The 17859-nt window shown below is 49.0% G+C and overlaps 6 protein-coding genes across 6 annotated transcripts; 4 read left to right on the top strand and 2 right to left on the bottom strand.

Annotated features, from left to right (window-relative positions):
- Positions 1-291: 291 nt before the first annotated feature.
- On the top strand, positions 292-2111 carry Triagg1_6049 (uncharacterized protein; the record flags this gene model as incomplete). The annotated part of the gene is made up of 2 exons (XM_062900631.1): positions 292-1096; positions 1168-2111. 2 exons carry the CDS (start codon positions 292-294, stop codon positions 2109-2111), a joined length of 1749 nt encoding a protein of 582 aa, XP_062754906.1.
- Positions 2112-3239: 1128 nt separating this feature from the next.
- On the top strand, positions 3240-3963 carry Triagg1_6048 (uncharacterized protein; the record flags this gene model as incomplete). The annotated part of the gene is made up of 2 exons (XM_062900630.1): positions 3240-3459; positions 3530-3963. The coding sequence occupies 2 exons, from the start codon at positions 3240-3242 to the stop codon at positions 3961-3963; spliced, it is 654 nt and encodes a 217-aa protein (XP_062754905.1).
- Positions 3964-9216: 5253 nt separating this feature from the next.
- Triagg1_6047 (uncharacterized protein) lies at positions 9217-10083 on the bottom strand (the record flags this gene model as incomplete). The annotated part of the gene is made up of 1 exon (XM_062900628.1): positions 9217-10083. The coding sequence occupies one exon, from the start codon at positions 10081-10083 to the stop codon at positions 9217-9219; it is 867 nt and encodes a 288-aa protein (XP_062754904.1).
- Positions 10084-12119: 2036 nt separating this feature from the next.
- Positions 12120-13182, top strand: Triagg1_6046 (uncharacterized protein; the record flags this gene model as incomplete). Its single annotated transcript, XM_062900627.1, has 4 exons — positions 12120-12188; positions 12340-12430; positions 12512-13056; positions 13117-13182. 4 exons carry the CDS (start codon positions 12120-12122, stop codon positions 13180-13182), a joined length of 771 nt encoding a protein of 256 aa, XP_062754903.1.
- Positions 13183-14267: 1085 nt separating this feature from the next.
- Triagg1_6045 (uncharacterized protein) lies at positions 14268-15818 on the top strand (the record flags this gene model as incomplete). The annotated part of the gene is made up of 3 exons (XM_062900626.1): positions 14268-14333; positions 14561-14981; positions 15052-15818. 3 exons carry the CDS (start codon positions 14268-14270, stop codon positions 15816-15818), a joined length of 1254 nt encoding a protein of 417 aa, XP_062754902.1.
- A 707-nt stretch (positions 15819-16525) lies between these two features.
- Positions 16526-17018, bottom strand: Triagg1_6044 (uncharacterized protein; the record flags this gene model as incomplete). Its single annotated transcript, XM_062900625.1, has 2 exons — positions 16526-16722; positions 16889-17018. 2 exons carry the CDS (start codon positions 17016-17018, stop codon positions 16526-16528), a joined length of 327 nt encoding a protein of 108 aa, XP_062754901.1.
- Between the last annotated feature and the right edge of the window lie 841 nt (positions 17019-17859).

Below are 17859 nucleotides of genomic sequence, written 5' to 3'. Positions count from 1 at the left end.
TCTCCTTCCCCCCCTTCCGCCCCTACCACCACTACTACTACGACAAACAAACCTTTACTTTCGACCCCCCCAATACCCCCCCAACTACTTTTACTCGAATCAAAAGTTCAGCAGCAAGCATTGAAAAGCTATAGACCACATTTGTACTGGATCGACTTGTTCAACCTTTTATTGTTTCAGGAGAAAGAAGAAGAAAAAAAGGCTCTTTATCACGGCTAAAGTGCCATCAATTACCGGCAGGAGAGAATTTCCTTTATTCAAAAAGTTTATATGATTACGGGACTACACAAAATGTCTCGCAACATTCGTCAAAAGTACCCCGCAACTGCGGCCAAAGCTCAAAAGCGTCGCCGTGGTTCGGACACATCATCGTCCCTTGACCTCTCCGACGAGGAGGGCTACTCAGCCGTCGAAGACATTAGTGACTCCGAAGACAACGATGAGGAGGATGTAACGGCGGTCGAGGAGGCAATCATAGTCACAGAGGGCAGATCCCCTTCCTCTCACGCTCCTCGACCGCAGCCGGATGAAGAAGAAGAAGAAGAAGAAGAAGACGGTGACGAAGACGATGCTGAAGAGGAAGCCGAGGATGAAGACGATGATGCGGATGACCTCCCCGATGATGGGGATGCTGATGATGCAAGCTGGGCCGGCATCTTGTCCGACGTCGACGACGGCAATGCATCCGATTTCTACCATGATTCCAACGCTTTTGCTTCAGATCCCATTATAGAGCGCCATGTTCGCTTTGATGTGCCGGACAGCGACTCTGATTCCACCGAAACAGAAGATGACCACGCCGATCTATTCCCCGATATTTTTGTCTCGCAAAACTCACTCGATCCCTCGTTCCGCAAAGAGCTTGAACATGACCCTGATGAATCGTCTGGCTCCAATTCCTTTTGGGACTACCATGGCCAGTATGAGGAAGGGGGGGAAGAAGAAGAAGATTCCGAATCAGACGCCGAGGAAGTGGTTCGACAACTCTCCGATGACGAAACTTCACCTACCGCCATGCCCACTCCTAGCGCTGCTAGTGTGGTTGAAAATTTTACTCCCACCTTTGAAGAGTCTCTAGAACTGGATGGTTACGAGTGTGAGTCTCATCATTACACGAGGTGGAAACTGGCTTGCCCCCGTACCTTGTTGCTAACATTGATGGCTCAGCTGATGGCGACACAACTGATGAAGAGGACATTCCTGAACCTGTCATCCGCAAGAGGACTCGACGCCAGTCCAATACAATGAGCGATGAAGCATCAGATTCGGAGGCAGACTCGCCTGTCAAACCAGAGCGTGGCCAGCCTCGCGTGGGCCGCTTCAACCTAGACCGGTCTGACAAGAAGCCCATTGCTGTTCTCAACCCCCTGACGCGCAAGATGATGATCTTCACACCCCATCGACGACGGCAGCTGGACCTGTCGCCTGAGCAGTTCAACTTCCCCTGGGCCATCGAGGATCAATCGTCGCCGCTGCTTAGCAACTCGGCCAACATGATGCTCAGCGCCATGTTTTCTTCCAACACCTTTGGCGACTTTATCAATGCTCAAGCCATGGGTCCCGCCGAGGCTTTCTTCCCGTTCCAATCCACGGCCAACGGCGATGATAGCTCAACATCCCCTAGCATGGAGGACGAGGACGAAGACGAAGACGACGAAGAGAAGCTCAACATCAACGACTTCATTACATTTGGTGAAGCCGATGATGACGAGTCGTCAGGTGACGAAGGAAACGACGACAATTGGGGCGCATCACCCAAGCGCCCAACCACTGCATCTGGCGAGATCCTGTCCCATCTCAACTCGGATACTGTTGGCGCCTTCCGCCGCAATCAAATCAACCAACAGCTGATTCTGAGCAACCAAGCGACCCAAGATTCGCTAGCCTTCAGCGGGCCGTACAACTACACCGCCCTTCGGGGTCTCAAGTCGGATCGCTTTGACACTGCGGCTGTCCCCCTAACTCCCATCAGACGGCACAAGAAGCAGCTGAGTGACCGCGCTCCTCCCGAATCAACCTCCACGAAGCGCAAGGCTACGGGCGAGGCCAACGGAAGCAACCACAAGAGACACCGAAGCATCTCTTCGGATGTCAACTTCCTACGGATATGAATGCGTATCAGAGGCTAGCTTTGGCAAACAAGGCAATCAAATACGACCGAGGACGGTGCACAGACGTGCCCCTGGCCTCAATACTTGACACATTCTTTTTCGGCATCTACATCAAAGCATTTCCTTTCCTTTTATTTTCTTTTTGAACAACTCGAACCAAGACACGACGTTTCCTTCACAGCGTTTACGAAGGTTGACGTTTTCTCCGCCTGGTATTAGACGGCGTAGGCAGGATGTGTGGCCTAGGAAACAAGCTTTGTTGCGGTCGGGCTACTAAACATGGTTACAGGAGAATCTCTGTGGGAACAAAAGCATTAGAGGTTTCACGTTTACTCAAAAGTTTTTCTTTGTGTGTGTGCTACCCAAGGGCCATGCACGGCTTGGGGTGTTAATGCCGCGAACCAATGACTTAATGCCAATCGACGATGGCTGATGTGAAGATGAGTCCGTTGCCTCATTTGAACTACGACTGTCTCTTTGTATTTAGCATTTTCCTTTTTGTTTCTTTTGCTTCGTTTCTGTATTCTTGCTGCCGTTTCTGAGAGTGTATGTACGAATTGAATTGAAACAGTTGAAATTACCTTTTCCTGCATTTACATTCTCTGTGCGTGTGCGTGTGTGCGTATGTCTCTCGCTTACCCTTGTAATGTGTAACGATGAAAAAGGTAGGCACAGGGATCGATCTCACTGAAGCCAAGAATGTAAAGTCTCAATCCCCGGCAAAAAGTGAAAAAAGGATAGCAGGGGTGAAGCCGATCTCATGCAGCGAGCGATTCAACAGAAGATCGCACAAACTCGAGCTCCAAAAGGAGCAAGAAAAAAAAAAAGAAACAGTCTAGTCCGATCTAGCCAGGACTCGAACCTGGAACCTTTGCCACCGGAAAGCAACGCGCTGCCATTGCGCCACTAGACCAATAGTTGCTATGATGATTTCTTATTTGATTCTATAACTAAAGAAGCTGTGCGATGAGGTAACCCCCGTTCCGATTTTCTTCGAGCAATAGCCGAATATCTGCTAGTTGGCCTCGGCTATCGTTCATTCATTGTCTAAACCTGCCATTTCAAAGCAACTTCTTGAAGATTTGTGACTACTTTACAACTAACTGGTCCACAATGTCACTGCCCACAATGTCATTGTCTGTTGGAGCTTCCCTGCGGCCTGCGGCTTTTCGGTGCGTGTCTGCCGTGCGCATGCGATGCGCTTTTGGCACTTCGGCATTGCGAAGGAGCGAGAGCTCGACGACGCCGGGCGAGCTTGGGGTTGGAGAGCTGCAGGGCGCAACGTTTCGTGTTGAGCCACTCCGGAGGGTTGGCGAGGATGCCTCGACCATGCGGGCGAGACTTTTGTGTATGTGCTGAAAAGAAACCAAGAGTGTGTTTCTTCCATGTTCAACTGGCTAACCAACTCTGTGTTTAAGATCAATCTCGGAAGCGCGGAACGCTCGAGTCGGATCTTTTACTGTCTACGTTTGCGTCGCAGAACCTCCCGACGATGACGGCCGAGGAACTGCAGCAGTACGACCTCTTCCTCGACGAGAACGACTGGGACATATATTACTGGGCGACGCAGCGGGAGCCGAATTCCACGACGAACCCTTCCGTGACGGCGAGTCCCGCGAGTGCGTCGAGCAGTGCAGGGTTTGAGGCGCGGAAGCAGGACGAGTTGCCCAAGGATCCGCCAAAGGGGGAGTGGGCGCAGACGGTGGGCAATTTTAAGCCTGCGTATAGGCCGGTGCCGAAGAGGTGGAGGGATAGCGAGATATTGGAGAAGTTGAGGGCGCATGTGAGGAGGAAGAGCGTGAATGGGGGGGAGGGGACGGGGATGGCGTTTATGCCGCCTTTGGAGTCGTGATTTTGATATGAAGGGGGTTGAAAAGAAATAAAGAAAGGGGTGAATGATGTAAGGGATTGTAACGATAGGGATTATGAGATGTGTATAACAGACAGGATTAAGTGACGATGGATTGTCACAAATAGAATTAAAGGTCGTGGACCTTGTGTGATGAATTGATGGGGGCTGATTGACTGGCTACATGCTACTTCACTTCATGAACTTACACAGTTGCTTTGAAGAGAATATCCGGTGTTACCTATTCTAGCATCTCAAACGAACTAAAGAATCTGTTTTATTCTGTCTTGCTAACTGGTCAAGCTTGCTGAACATTAAATCAGGGGGGCATCATCGTCCAACCGTGGAACTGCAATGCTACGTAGGAACCCAAGATGGTGAATCTCTCTCCTTGGGGGTGTAGCTTGAGCTTTTTCCGACTGAACAAGGCAGTGGCCGACTTGACTCATTGATAGGCTGAACCGTCATCCTGTGAGTCAAATGACCAGATGCAACAGGATTATTTGTGTCGTGACACGTTCTAGTCATTTTCACAGCAATTTTAATCCCTCCCAAGGCCCGGAGACGACAAACCAAGTCGATTTTTCCACTGCCAAATACTCAGCGCTGCCTAACTAGGTACATGTAGAATGGACACAAGCGAGCGTTATTATGTGGCATTTTACTGCTGGTACAATGTATAATCTTTCGTATGGATTGGAAACCATGTCAATTCTGTGCTTGATACAGACCGACTTTGTCGGGAATGCGAAGTCGGAAGTCGATGCGATAAGAGCCAGCGTACAAATAGATTACAGCCAAGAGAAGAATACGGTATAAGTGTCATGTCCTTTATCTCGGGCGATGTGAGTGGTGGAAGTTGCGTGGAATCGGTGTAAGTCGGATAGATGGCTCTACTGCAGCTTCAGCATCCGAGATTTGTGTAAAAGTGGTGACAAGTACCGTTGACATGATGCATAACAGTGGAGAGAGGTTGCTACTAGCTCGAACATGCTCCGTGTGTATATTTGGAGGAGTAAGATCGATGCTGGAAGGGGTTTAGGACGTGCGTCTGGGAGTGAGTTGTGCATCTTGAATCCTTGTCTGATTAGCTGCGGGTGTTTGGGTTTTCTATCTTGGGCCGCTGAGAAAACAGATGATGGTAGATTCCTAGTGGCGGGTATAAATAAATACGTTTTGGTTGGATATAGTTGGAGATGAATATCGAGATATGACCTATGTAGTATTTGCAGAGACAGAGAAATACACTGGGGACATACACACGTGTACATGTATGTAGTATGCAGAGAAACGCCCTGCATGAGAAGCGAGGCTACTCCTATCGTGCAGATAAAAGTCACCGTGCTATCACTTATCGTTTAGGTGAGACGGGAGCCTTCACCGTCACTATCAGCCACGCATGACTCACATCTCCAATCTGAGGGCGTTTGTTTAGGTGTGCGCAGGATGCGGACGTTTATTCGTTGCTTGGTTATTTGGTGGCTGTCTGGTGGTGTTAAAGAACGGCTACCCTGCAGTAGATGATGTATGTGTGGAATTTTGGAAGATCTGTGGTGGATTCCACAGGTCGGGGCGTTTGTTCAGACACTATCAGATAGTTTATGAAATTGGCCATAATGTATATGTTACATGTTGATGAGCAATTAGGCGCTGCTTATATGGTTATAGGTAGGTACAAGAGGAGAGCAAGACAATTGTTATTTGTTTTTATCAATCTTTATGCTTCACCAATGCAATGTTTCATTTCCCTACGTGCCCCATCGTGTTGCAAATATGAATCGCTATTTTGGTTATAAGGCTCTCTGTCACTGTTAGTGTTGCTAGCAATCATAATGTTATCCAGGCCTCCTTCATTCCGATATATTATAGCCATCTAATTATCCTATGTTCTCAATCATGGTTGGACAATTTAGTACTACAATTCAAGTCATTGCATGTCCGGCGTCTACTCTACACGATATGCGTTTCCAATTTATAACGCGATTTAATGTACTGCCCCGTCTTTCAACTCTCCAGCTTGAAACACAATTACCGCACGCTGACTTGTGTACATATAATGTTAATATACTGCTTCCCTATAGCCTGCCGGCCATTGTTTGGTGTCCAATCTTTGATCTTGGCTGTCAAATATTTTCGCAAAACTCATATCTGAACAGTCATCCGAATTTTGCTATTTGATGTTATTTCGATCCTGAGAGGGGGTTTCGAGAAATTTTCTTTGGGGGCTGGATCTCGTCTCTCGGCAGGGCGATCCGAACGACCTCCTCCGCGTTTAGGGTTCAAATCCTGTCTTTCGTGAGAATGACTCGGGCGATTTGGACGGCTTCGTCCACGTTGAGGGTCAGAATCCTGCCCCTCCAGAGAACGACTCGGGCGACCTTGTCTGTGTGTAGAATCTCGTCTCTCAGGAAGGCTATTCGATCGATTTCGTTCAGGGGTAGGGTCTCGTCTTTCGTCAGAACGGCTTGGGCGATCTTGTCTGGAGAAAGACTCTTGTTTCTCGCGAGGGCGATTCGAGTGACTTCTAGGTTTAGGGATTGGTCGACTATTTCGAAATGCTGGCCTTTTAATTGGTGCATAAGAATCTTCTTTTGTGTGTTTAATAAGTACAGATATGATCCTCATAAAATGTATGATTTCAATATCGCTGGTGGGCTGGGGTAACTTCATCGGCGTTTGTCTATCCTGCAGAGCACTTTTATATTCCTTTATCTGCCGCGTAACCTGTTTAACCACCGCATCATCGATGGTGCCACCCTTGGGAAATAGTTGGATGTTAGGATACTCTAAAAGACCGCTCACAGCTTGTGGTTAGTAAGTGTGCAGATGGAAAAATGTGTAATGGTGTAACCTTACTTTTGTCTATGTAATAATTCATAAGGTCAGAGAGAAGCTGAATTTGATGTGGTATTAAGCTGCGTGCGACATCCTGCTGATGAGCTGTCAAGATGCGCTCGACGTCACTTTGTTCCCCAAAGAATAGTCTCTCGCGTGGCCTTATATCCCCAATGCAATCTTTTAGCAACTCGAAGTCAATCTTCTGACGACGGGTCCAAGCGTCGTCACATACTTCCTCAGAATCTAATACGTCAAAGATTCGGCGGCCTTCGTCTAGAGCTTCCAAGAAAGCCTGATGAAGAAAAGTCATTTCAAGTGAGTTCGTGGTGTATAGCTTGGATGAAAGTTTGAGAAAACAAAAAGTAGATGCTCCTCTGACCGTCTATTTTTTGATGTAACGTTATTGATGATAATTTATACTGGTTGCCCAGAAGGATCCCAACGACTTCTGCCTGAAGAGCAGAGATCGGAGATATGAACAAAGAAGAAAAACTGACGACCAGAAACCCGTACACAAGGCTTTGATAGGCTAATTTTGGAGTGTTCCTTTGAGTTTACTGTGAATTAGTGAAACATGTGGTTTCAATGTTCTTTATGAACAATCATGCTATTGGATACATCCGTTTCGCCCCTTCGACCTCAGCGGCTATACCAACAAAGGATTTGCATATGCGACGCTTGCGTGTTCCATTGCGCCTCAAACGATGATATCATGATACCACTGAACAAGCATTGATCGCGGCTAATGACAAGCGCCGGTCTTTGTTCTCGGTGCGTTCAACAAAGCCCGTCTGCGCTAGGGGGCCTTTCATCATGTACTGAACAATGAAAAACTATACGTGTTAACGCCTTCTTCATCTACTTTGGCTACGTGAATACCGACCTTTGTCCGGGTCGAGTGGCTAAAGCCTTTGTTGCAGCAAAGTTCTTACAGTCCTCTTGGGGAGAGGATTAAAGATATTGGGAACTCTTCCACTCGCATTATCGAATCATCCGGCCGAGTATCCGCGCAACAAGTATCCCAGATTTCACATCAAAAGACGAAAAAAAAACAACAACCTGGAATCCTGGATTGAGAAGGTTGCGCAGACACTTCTCTTTAAGAGATTGCGTTCAGCTAGTAAGTGATCACCAAACTCTGGTTGAAGCAGTCTAACAAATGATGAAGGGTATCTAGAATTATAGCAGCATATCATGAGTCAGGCCAGTGAAGGCATGGAACAGACGCCGGGAGGGAAACTTTCGCCGGAGGAGTTGTTGCTTCTATTGGATCTCGATGCTGCCGCTATACGCACTGGTCGGAAAGATACTCTCCTACTAGTAGTACTTAAAGGAGTCTCCATGTGTGCAGAGGCACACAAATGTGCCAAATGGCTGTTGAATAATAAGAAGACCTCTCGTTGGTATGCCTCAACTACATCACAGACAATTCTTATCAATGGCCACGGTTCCTTGGAGTGGATTACACCAATGTCGCTATTTTGTGCTATGATTAGACAGAGCCTCAACCCATTTCGCCCAACTGACAAATCCATCGTCTTGACTCATTTTTGTGGCCTTCGAATACTGGATCCGGGCTTGCAAGATCTAAAAGAGCAAAAGGGGAGTGCTTTGTTAAAGGACTTTGTGACGCAGCTCCTGTTGCAATGGAACGATCCCGATATTACTGGCCTGGAACACGACTTTTTGGAGAAGCTGAGGGAGAATGGTTCAAAATGGAGCTCCAGGCGACAATGGCATCTCTTGCATCACCTAGTGGCTGCACTTCCCCCAACGACGAGCATCTTCATTTTTATTGACGGAATCGGTTATCGTGGACCTACGGACTGGTGCGAAGATATTGAAGAGGAGGTGAAGGGAATTTATGACCTTTTTTCTGCAAAAGGGGGGGAAGCAAAAGTCAAAATATGTATCACGAGTCTAACGCGGCCATCTAATCTGACACAATACTTCAAAAACCATGAGATCATCAATATGCCTGAAGACATGGATGGAATTATGCCGAGATTTTCTAAATTGGGCTTTGAGGGACGGCTTTGTTCTAAATTGGGGTGGGTGAAGGATTGGAAAGGTTGAAAGATTACATGTAGCTTAGCGGAGAAGGGCACAGGTGAGATGTTTACTGTTTGATTACCTGTATCTGGCCCATCTCCGTGGTGGCAGCAAGGCCCATCGTTATATAGTCCGATTTTCAATTAGAATCATCAATAGTACAAACACGTTTTTTTTTTTTTTTTTTTTTTTTTTTTTTTTTTTTTTTTTTTGCCTGGGCTTCGTCTACCAGATTTCTTCACTCGTTGTATGAGCTTATAGGAAGATATGCTCGCCTGTGAGATTATACAGACATTAAAGATTATGCTTTTGGCCTTTTCAATGATTTAGAAGGTAAGAATCAATTAATTGCCTTCCATACCAGCTTTAAATCTTCTGTCCCCATGCTGCGTACCATCTCATTTCGCACTCTCCAGCTTGGGCCTCTCTCAGCACCTCCGGCAGAAGCCCTTCAACTTGTTCAGGGGCCATTGGCCGCTTGTCTTTGGGCATTTCCTTCAGCATTGTTACGCAGCCGCTATGCATCCCTTTCAATTCCACATATCCCAGCTCTTCAAGCTCTTGTGAAGCTGCACCCTTGCCCAAAGGACTAACACCCTGCTTTTCGCCTATGTTACGAAGCAAACCCTCTCCGGCGTTCTTGAGGATGTCAGCCGTTGACACTCCCAACGTGGTGTCTAGCCCAACAAGGGCCACACATTGCTTCAACACCTTCATCATCTTCACCCAGGCCTTGTCATCCTCTGCCATTGGTTCGTCAATCAAGGTGCCATCTACGAGCTGAATCCAGCCACCAGGCTTGAGCAGATCTATGTATCGTCGTACCGTCTCGACGGCCCGCTCCATTCCACCCGTAATGGCGAGCCCCGTTCGTTGATGTACAAAGTCGAAATGCGCCTCCCATTTCTCTGGCCACGGTTTCAGAATGTCTTGTTTTCCAAGTGTGATATTTTCTGGCAAATCGAGGGGTGGAAAGTCTGCGATATCTGTGCCGATCAACTCTGCGCTCTCTGGGTGTGCCAGCTGGTTCCGGATCAAGGTCAAAAGGTGTCCGTCAGCAGTCGCACTATCAAGGATACGCAAATCCTTGCGAGACGTGTCTAGGGGGCATAAGATGATGCCTCCAAGAGCATCTATGATGAGGGCACCTTGCGATTGAAGGCGGCGAGCCTCAGCGACATGCCGGATATCTGGGTATCGCGGATCAGGGGTTGGTTTCTTGGAGTCCGACATGGTAGGTAGTGTTGGCACTTTATTGAGCAGATGTAAGTTTGAGATGGTGCTTTGTTGAAGAGCTCTCTTGGTAACTAGATCTAAGATAAATATATAACAAGTAGTGGGCGACGTGAGATACAGAGCCGCAATCTTGCTGGCAGCCTCTCAGCTGACAAAAGTCTAATTGAGATGAGCCAAACACATATTGGGAAGTGTGCATCATACATGCTTTCTATCAATTTCGCAGATTTAATAAGAGTAGAATAGGTATCGTCCTTTTTTAAGTTTTGTGAGCCGTTTGGCTCGCAAGAAGTAGAAAGGAGATGATGCAAAGATAAACCAATAGAGAATTTGCAACAAAGCATCAGATCTAATAAAGCCTACATTCGGTGAAATGGTAGGCAAATTGCGAATCAAGGGATGATAAGAGGGAAAGCAAAAGGCAGAACAGTGGTGGAGCAGAAGACTAGAACAATGGCAAAGGGGCTTCTCGTAGGTGTGGGAGAGACTGGGATGAAACGATCTCGTGAAAGGGGTACTAAAGGCATTCTTAGATGTAAAGATTACCATACATTTGTTCAGTTTCCTGCTTTTCTGGGCCTCTGTAGGCGAACAAATATTGTATGGCTGTTGCACAGCGGTTAGCAATGGCTATTGTGTTGTGAGCCTGGGCAACTGGGGGAAACTTGCGCCGTCTATGAGCCCCCTGACTTCCTCTTTTCTCTGTTTTAGCCTAGAATTTATATTGTACGCTGCTTGTTGCTGGCGCTTTTGTGCAATGTTTCATTTATACTCCAGGATCTTCTGGGTACAGGCATCTTCCTTGTCGTTGTAGGATCCCTGCCACCAGTAGCCGGGTGAGTATAAGTTCTAAACATTAATAGGAAAGGACTTGAGACGTGCTGCATCTGCCAGTATCACGTCGTTAGATCTTCCAGTCATTTGAAGAATACAGATCCCTGTATGTGTATATAAAGCAGTTGAGTTAGGGCGTAACATCTACCTTGATTGCTATACAAATAAATGCAATGTGTTTTACTCTTCATATGTAGATTGCGTTTCTCAATGTCTGCCGAATTAGGCAACATGGGGCATCGTGTCTCGGTGCTGGATGAGTTGCCAGATTATGTGAGAGAGTTCTACTCATATAAAATCTACTTGAATACAATCTGCCAGAATTAAAGACGTCCACGATGGCTCAAGAACGTGGAGAAATTGGGCAAATTGGATGGTCTGGGGCAATGGAAATACGAGGCTTACTAGGACGATTTGGCGCCGATCTGCAAATCTCCGCATCTTGGTTTCAAGAGACACATAAGCAAACATGCGCAATCAGTGGCCAATGTGCAACCCAATCGTGTATCGGTGAGAGAAGGGGATATACAGACTAAGTATGTTGATTGCTTGCTTTGAACCCAAAGGATATGAAACCTCCATGGAAATACCTGAGTCGTAGCAAAGGAGAGTAAATGGTACCAACTACTACCTAAGGTACAGGTAAATTCTAGGATGTAGTTCCAGCACTGGGCTCAAGAGTCATCGGTACGGGGATATTAGAGGACGTGACGCCTTTGCTCCTTGTACCGAGTACTGTGCGGCTCTGTACGAGCATTACGACGACAAGCCCATGACGAACGTGGGGAAGAGGCACGAGACACCGAGAACAGCCACTGCCTTAGAACAGACCCTCCATCCTTTTCATCCTTTTCTCCCCCTTCAACCCGTCTTTGTCTCTTTTTCTACCCTTTTCTATCGCAAACCAACCAACTGGCCTTTTACTCCGGGCTCAGCAATATCCGCTGGAGGGCTCGTTTCGTCTCGTTTCCTTACAGCGACCGAAGCCCACTGAAAATAATCCCGCTCTACCGCTACCGCTACCGCTACAGGGCCATCAGCAAGGCGGATCTCCAGCCGCTCGGAGGTTTTCTGTTGGTGCAGGCCGGGCCTGGTGTCGTCATCGAGTCAACTCCAGATCCACTTGGCAACATTGCGATAAAGCGACTCTCGCCTCTTGCGTGAGCGTTTCTTGTTTGATCTCCCCCTTTTCTGGCATCATGACCTGGGAACTCAACCGCCGACGGTTTGTCCGTGCCGTCAACAGCAAGTTCATCTATGGACGTTTGGTACGTGCGCAAGACGGAACATGTTTTACCCTTGAACCCATTCGCCCGTCTATCCATCCCTTGTGCTACCTACTTACCACCATCTACTCAATCAACATGAATGAATGGATAAATCTCGTTTACTGACATCACTTCTTCCTCTCACCAACAGCCTCTACTCCATACCATCATCCTCCTCATCGAAATGGCCCTCGTTGCCCGGCTGACGGCGCGATTCAATTCGTACTACAATGAACGACCACGTACGTCCCCGCGATCCACCACCCTACGAGTTTATCCTCATCAACATCCCCAATGCATCGGCTGACCAACTGCACGCATAGTCTTGACCATGATGGTCACCAATTCGATCCTTGGTGGCATCGCCGATACCGTCGCGCAGACCATCACCTCCGTGCGTGAGCGAGCGCTTAGAAAGCCAGGCGGAGTCACCAAGGACGACACCTTTGCCGTTGAGATCCACGAGCTGGACGAAAAGAATCCCTTTTACGACCGCGACCTTATCCCCGATTCCAAGAGTCTGCCTCCGCCGTTCGACTTTGAGCGACTTACGCGGTTCATGGCTTATGGTTTTTGCATGGCCCCTGTGCAGTTTAGATGGTTCAAGCTGCTTGAAAGGCTCTTCCCCATCACCAAGGGAAGCGCATTTGTGCCGGCCATGAAGCGAGTCGCCTTTGATCAGCTCATCTTTGCGCCATTCGGTGTGGGCGTCTTTTTCACGGCCATGACCATTGCTGAGGGAGGCGGCCGCCGTGCGGTTTCCCATAAGCTGCGAGACATGTACATCCCTACGCTCAAGGCCAACTACGTCGTGTGGCCTGCGGTGCAGGTTATCAATTTCCGCTTGATGCCGGTGCAATTCCAGCTGGTGAGTGGCCACTTGCACTTGTTGTACTGATGGTGAATGGAAACTGATGCCAGGTGTTAGCCGTTTGTGTCGACTGTTGGTATTGCGTGGACCGCCTATCTCTCCCTGACCAATGCATCCGATTGAAGCGAGACCGAGAAGAGGCGTACCACTAAGGTAGCCACTGTAACGCAACATTTGTGATATACGAACAGTACTTTAGGGTCGTATGTTGAGAAAAAAGGGGGATAACAGGTGGAAACATGTTAGCTCAAGAGTCATTGAGTCTGCATTGGCATCATTGGGTGGAAGCGGACGAAAGGGATTGCTCAAAGACAAGGCTACAAGGTCATTTAGGATGGGCTTTTTTGCTGCACTCGAGAGGCGGCATGCAAGGCACCGGCGTTTGGAGTTTCAACCATTTGGTGTCTCTTGGTTATATCATGTTGTTGTCATGGTGGAAACGCGATGGCTCAGGAAGTGTTGGCTCAATCGTTTTTGTACAACAGCTGAGAATACGGGGCCGGACGTAATATGATATAAATTATACACGAATGTACGTTTTGGCCAACGGTAGCTCACTCGTTGCCCCTTGAAGTTTCTTGAAATACGACGTAGCCTGCATGTATCTGGCATGTGAATGTGCCGCATCTGGGACACTGAATCTACATGTACAGATATAAACTGACATGAGTATGAGGAACTGCTGCAGGTCATGATTGAGCTGGATGAAGTGATGTTATGGCCTGATGGAAATGCAATCCTGTAGCGCATCAATTGAGCGTGCAGATGCAGGTGATGATGGGCACGTTTGCGCGTGATTTTTGCCGTCGAATGAAGCTCACGTCACTCTGGCGTGGTCGAGCTGGAATCGTTGGGTGGATGGATTGATGGATTGGATGCACTGAACACAGAGGCTGGATAGGTGCTGAGATCCATTGGATAGTGCTCAAGACCCCCCCACTACAACTCCCTGTAAACTGATGAATAGATTGCTGTAATCTATTGCTCACAGCCACGGGACAGGGGAGCTGAACCCCACCTCTTCCCCCCTCCATCTGCCTATCGCAGCTTGATTGCTTGTGCGTGCTTTTTCCTTTTTCTTTAGCATCTCTGCTGGATTGATTGCCGGAGCAAACCTACTCTCTTTCTTCTCCTTCTTTTTTTTCTTCACCACGATTTCCCTAGCAGCGCGGCTCCTGTTTCGCTCGACTCGCCAGTTTCCCGCCAAAATGTCTCTCTCCAGTAAGCTGTCCATCACTGACGTCGACGTCAAGGGCAAGAGGGTCCTGATCCGGGTGAGTCCGAATTGCCCCGCCATTGGCATGGAGGGGTTTTGCTGCACCCGATTGAAGGGGAGCTGCTGCTGCTAGCATGGGCGTCAAAGCTCTGCTAGAGGGGGAGAAGCCGTTGGAGATGCCACAATTGTCATGGATGATGAATCTGGGCAATGGAAGAAGATGCTGGAAAATATGAAGCTCTGATCTGTACTTGACTAACACGCTGCGTTGCCGCGGTTTCACAGGTCGACTTCAACGTCCCCCTCGACGAGAACAAGAAGATCACCAACAACCAGCGCATTGTCGGCGCCATTCCCACCATCAAGCACGCTCTTGACAATGGAGCCAAGGCCGTCATCCTAATGTCCCACCTTGGGCGTCCCAATGGTGCCGTCAACCCCAAGTACTCCCTCCAGCCCGTTGTTCCCGAGCTCGAGCGCCTCCTGGGCAAGTCCGTCACCTTTGCCCCCGACTCCGTCGGCCCCGAGGTCGAGGCCATCGTCAACGGTGCCGACAACGGTGCCGTCATCCTGCTGGAGAACCTCCGATTCCACATTGAGGAGGAGGGCAGCGCCAAGGACAAGGAGGGCAACAAGACCAAGGCTGACAAGGCCAAGGTTGAGGAGTTCCGCAAGGGCCTGACCGCTCTGGGTGACATCTACGTCAGTAAGTACATACTGTTCAACATGATGATGACCTGTGGCCTTTGACATGTGGCTAATCTCACGACAACTAGACGACGCTTTCGGCACTGCCCACCGTGCTCACTCTTCCATGGTTGGCGTTGACCTGCCCCAGAAGGCTGCCGGTTTCCTCATGAAGAAGGAGCTCGACTACTTTGCCAAGGCTCTCGAGTCCCCTCAGCGACCTTTCCTCGCCATCCTCGGCGGTGCCAAGGTCTCTGACAAGATCCAGCTCATCGACAACCTCCTTGACAAGGTCAACACCCTCGTCATCTGCGGTGGCATGGCTTTCACCTTCAAGAAGGTCCTCAACAACGTCCCCATTGGCACCTCCCTCTTCGACGAGGCTGGCGCCAAGACCGTTCCCCAGCTGGTCGAGAAGGCCAAGGACAAGAACGTCAAGCTGGTCCTGCCCGTCGATTACATCACTGCCGACAAGTTCGACAAGGATGCCAGCACTGGCACCGCCACTGACGAGTCTGGCATCCCCGACGGCTGGATGGGCCTCGACTGCGGTGAGGAGTCCATCACGCTGTACAAGGAGGCCATCGCCGAGGCCAAGACCATCCTGTGGAACGGCCCTGCCGGTGTCTTCGAGTTTGAGAAGTTCGCCAAGGGCACCAAGGCCACGCTCGATGCCGCTGTCGAGGGCTGCAAGAACGGCAAGATTGTCATCATCGGTGGTGGTGATACCGCCACTGTCGCTGCCAAGTACGGCGTTGAGGACCAGCTGAGTCACGTCTCCACCGGTGGTGGCGCCAGCTTGGAGCTGTTGGAGGGCAAGGAGCTCCCCGGTGTTACTGCTCTGTCTAGTAAGTAAATGACACACACTATTATGGATAAAAAAGCGTGAGGAACAAGTTGATGACGGGAGGCAATCGGCATCAAAAGGTCGGACCGGAGCATCCCGTCTCTAACGAAGAAAATCATATATACCGGAGTGGCCTCAAGGAAAATAAAACATCGTTAATAGCATGCAAAGCTAGCCTTTTCCATCTATGATGTCGTGACTGGATACAAACACACGCGTAATTCACGTTTGTTGGAGCAAGTGAGCTATGTGGGATGGACCGAGTAAATGTCTTTTTTTTTGTTCTTTGGGTAAAAGGACCCAATCTATATGCCTAGCGTTCCATATATGCCCATGACGCGAGTTGGTTCGCCCGATCGATGTCCTCGTACCGTCTCCCGCTTCTCGGTTTTCACCTCCGCTTGGCCGCTTCAACCTTTTTCAGCTCTTCCCTATGAAAAGAAACACGTCAGGATCCGTGTGCCCATAAGGAGTGTAACGAGAAAACATGGAAGTGGCAAAGTATAAAAAAAAGGAAAGGAAAAAAAGAAAAGAAAAAGAAGACATTATATGAACATGTATGTATATGTATCCATCTCAAACAAGACATTAAGCGGGCCTAAGCCCCATTGATTGTAGACCAGGAAATATAGCAAATAGAGCAGCAGCGGTGACGAAAACAACGGCGAGGAAAAAAAGGAGAAGAAAAAAAAAAGGCAAAATCAACGCTCAAACGCTCATCGAAAGCGGCGACGGGGACGAAAGTCGAGGGACAGCGCCGTGAGAAGCAAGGTAGAAACTAGGAGAGAGCCAACCACCCACTTGAGCTGATTCGAAAAGTCGTCGCTTGTGTCGTCGTCGTCCCAGCTCTCCTCCCACAGGTGCTTGGTTTCGCCGTTGCGCTGGGCGGCTTCGGTTTGGTCGGCGGGCCAGTCTGTTTTGGATTAACCAAAGAAAATGGTTTTGATTAGATTTGAATTTCTTTTTATGATTTATGGGTTGATTGGTGCGGTTGTTGCTTTGTCATTGTGGGAGGGGAGAGTGGCTGGGGAGAGAAAGGGAGAGGAGGAAGAGGGATGGAGGGATGGGTTGGCAAGTACCGTCGATGGGAAAGTCTTCGAATTCGTCGTCCTCGCCTAGAGCAAGGTGCTTCTGTTCGGGCTTTTGTTGGTCGTTTGAGGTGGACTGTTCGGGCTCGGCGACCTTGGGCTCTGTGGTGGTTGATGCCATGGTTGGAGGGAGATGATGCGGCGAGCTCTCGGCCTAGTAGCTGGGGATTGGAGATGCTTTGACCGAGAAGAGATGGACAAAGCTGGAGATGGTGATGGGCTTTGAGTGGCTTTGATGCGGCGCACGGGGGGAGGACGGTCGATGGTTGGGTCGCGGTGTTTGTTGTTGTTGTTGCAAGGATTGGCAATGGCTCAGCTGTGCTGTGCTGGTGATGTCGGCCTGCGTGACGAATAGCTGCGGTTTCCTAGGAGAAGCAAGCATATGAAGCCTTGTTCCCAGTAAGAGTAAGGCGGCTCCGGTGCGGAAGAACGCTGCGTCCGGGGAGTATCGATTGATTAGCGCCTTGATGAGCTGGTTCAGCGTCTTCGGGGTTCCGTAAGCCCCCTGTACCGTCCACTGTCCAATTGGCGCCAGGGAGTGCCGGAGGTGCCTGAGCGCTTACCGTTTTTGCCCTTTTCGGGGCGACAAGGCCAGCGGACTTTGCAGCGCCATCGTGGGGCGGCTTTAGGGGTCTGATTTGAGAGGTAGAGGCAAGATACAGGTACACAGCAGATGCAGTGGCGATTTTATTCCATTGGGTCGAATTGAAAAGGGAACAGAGCTGATCTTTTTGTTTTATTTTGTTACTTGCTACGGATGCAGCGGGAAACGTTGTTTTACTATTGTTTGATTAATTCGAATCCTTTCTTTCGTCGTAAGCGGGCAACGTCATGGAATTGGTGCGGTGCGGTCGAGCGCTCCGGATTCCGTGCCCGAAACCCCAAGCACCCAAATCCCATGTCCATGTCCATGTATACAGTGGAAAAAAAAAACAAAAAAAACAAAATTAGCCTCGCAGTTT

Source organism: Trichoderma aggressivum (genome assembly GCF_033847375.1).
Source record: "Trichoderma aggressivum f. europaeum strain CBS 100526 chromosome Unknown scaffold_023, whole genome shotgun sequence".
Lineage (NCBI taxonomy): Eukaryota > Fungi > Ascomycota > Sordariomycetes > Hypocreales > Hypocreaceae > Trichoderma > Trichoderma aggressivum.
This window is presented reverse-complemented; position numbering and strand designations above follow the sequence as displayed.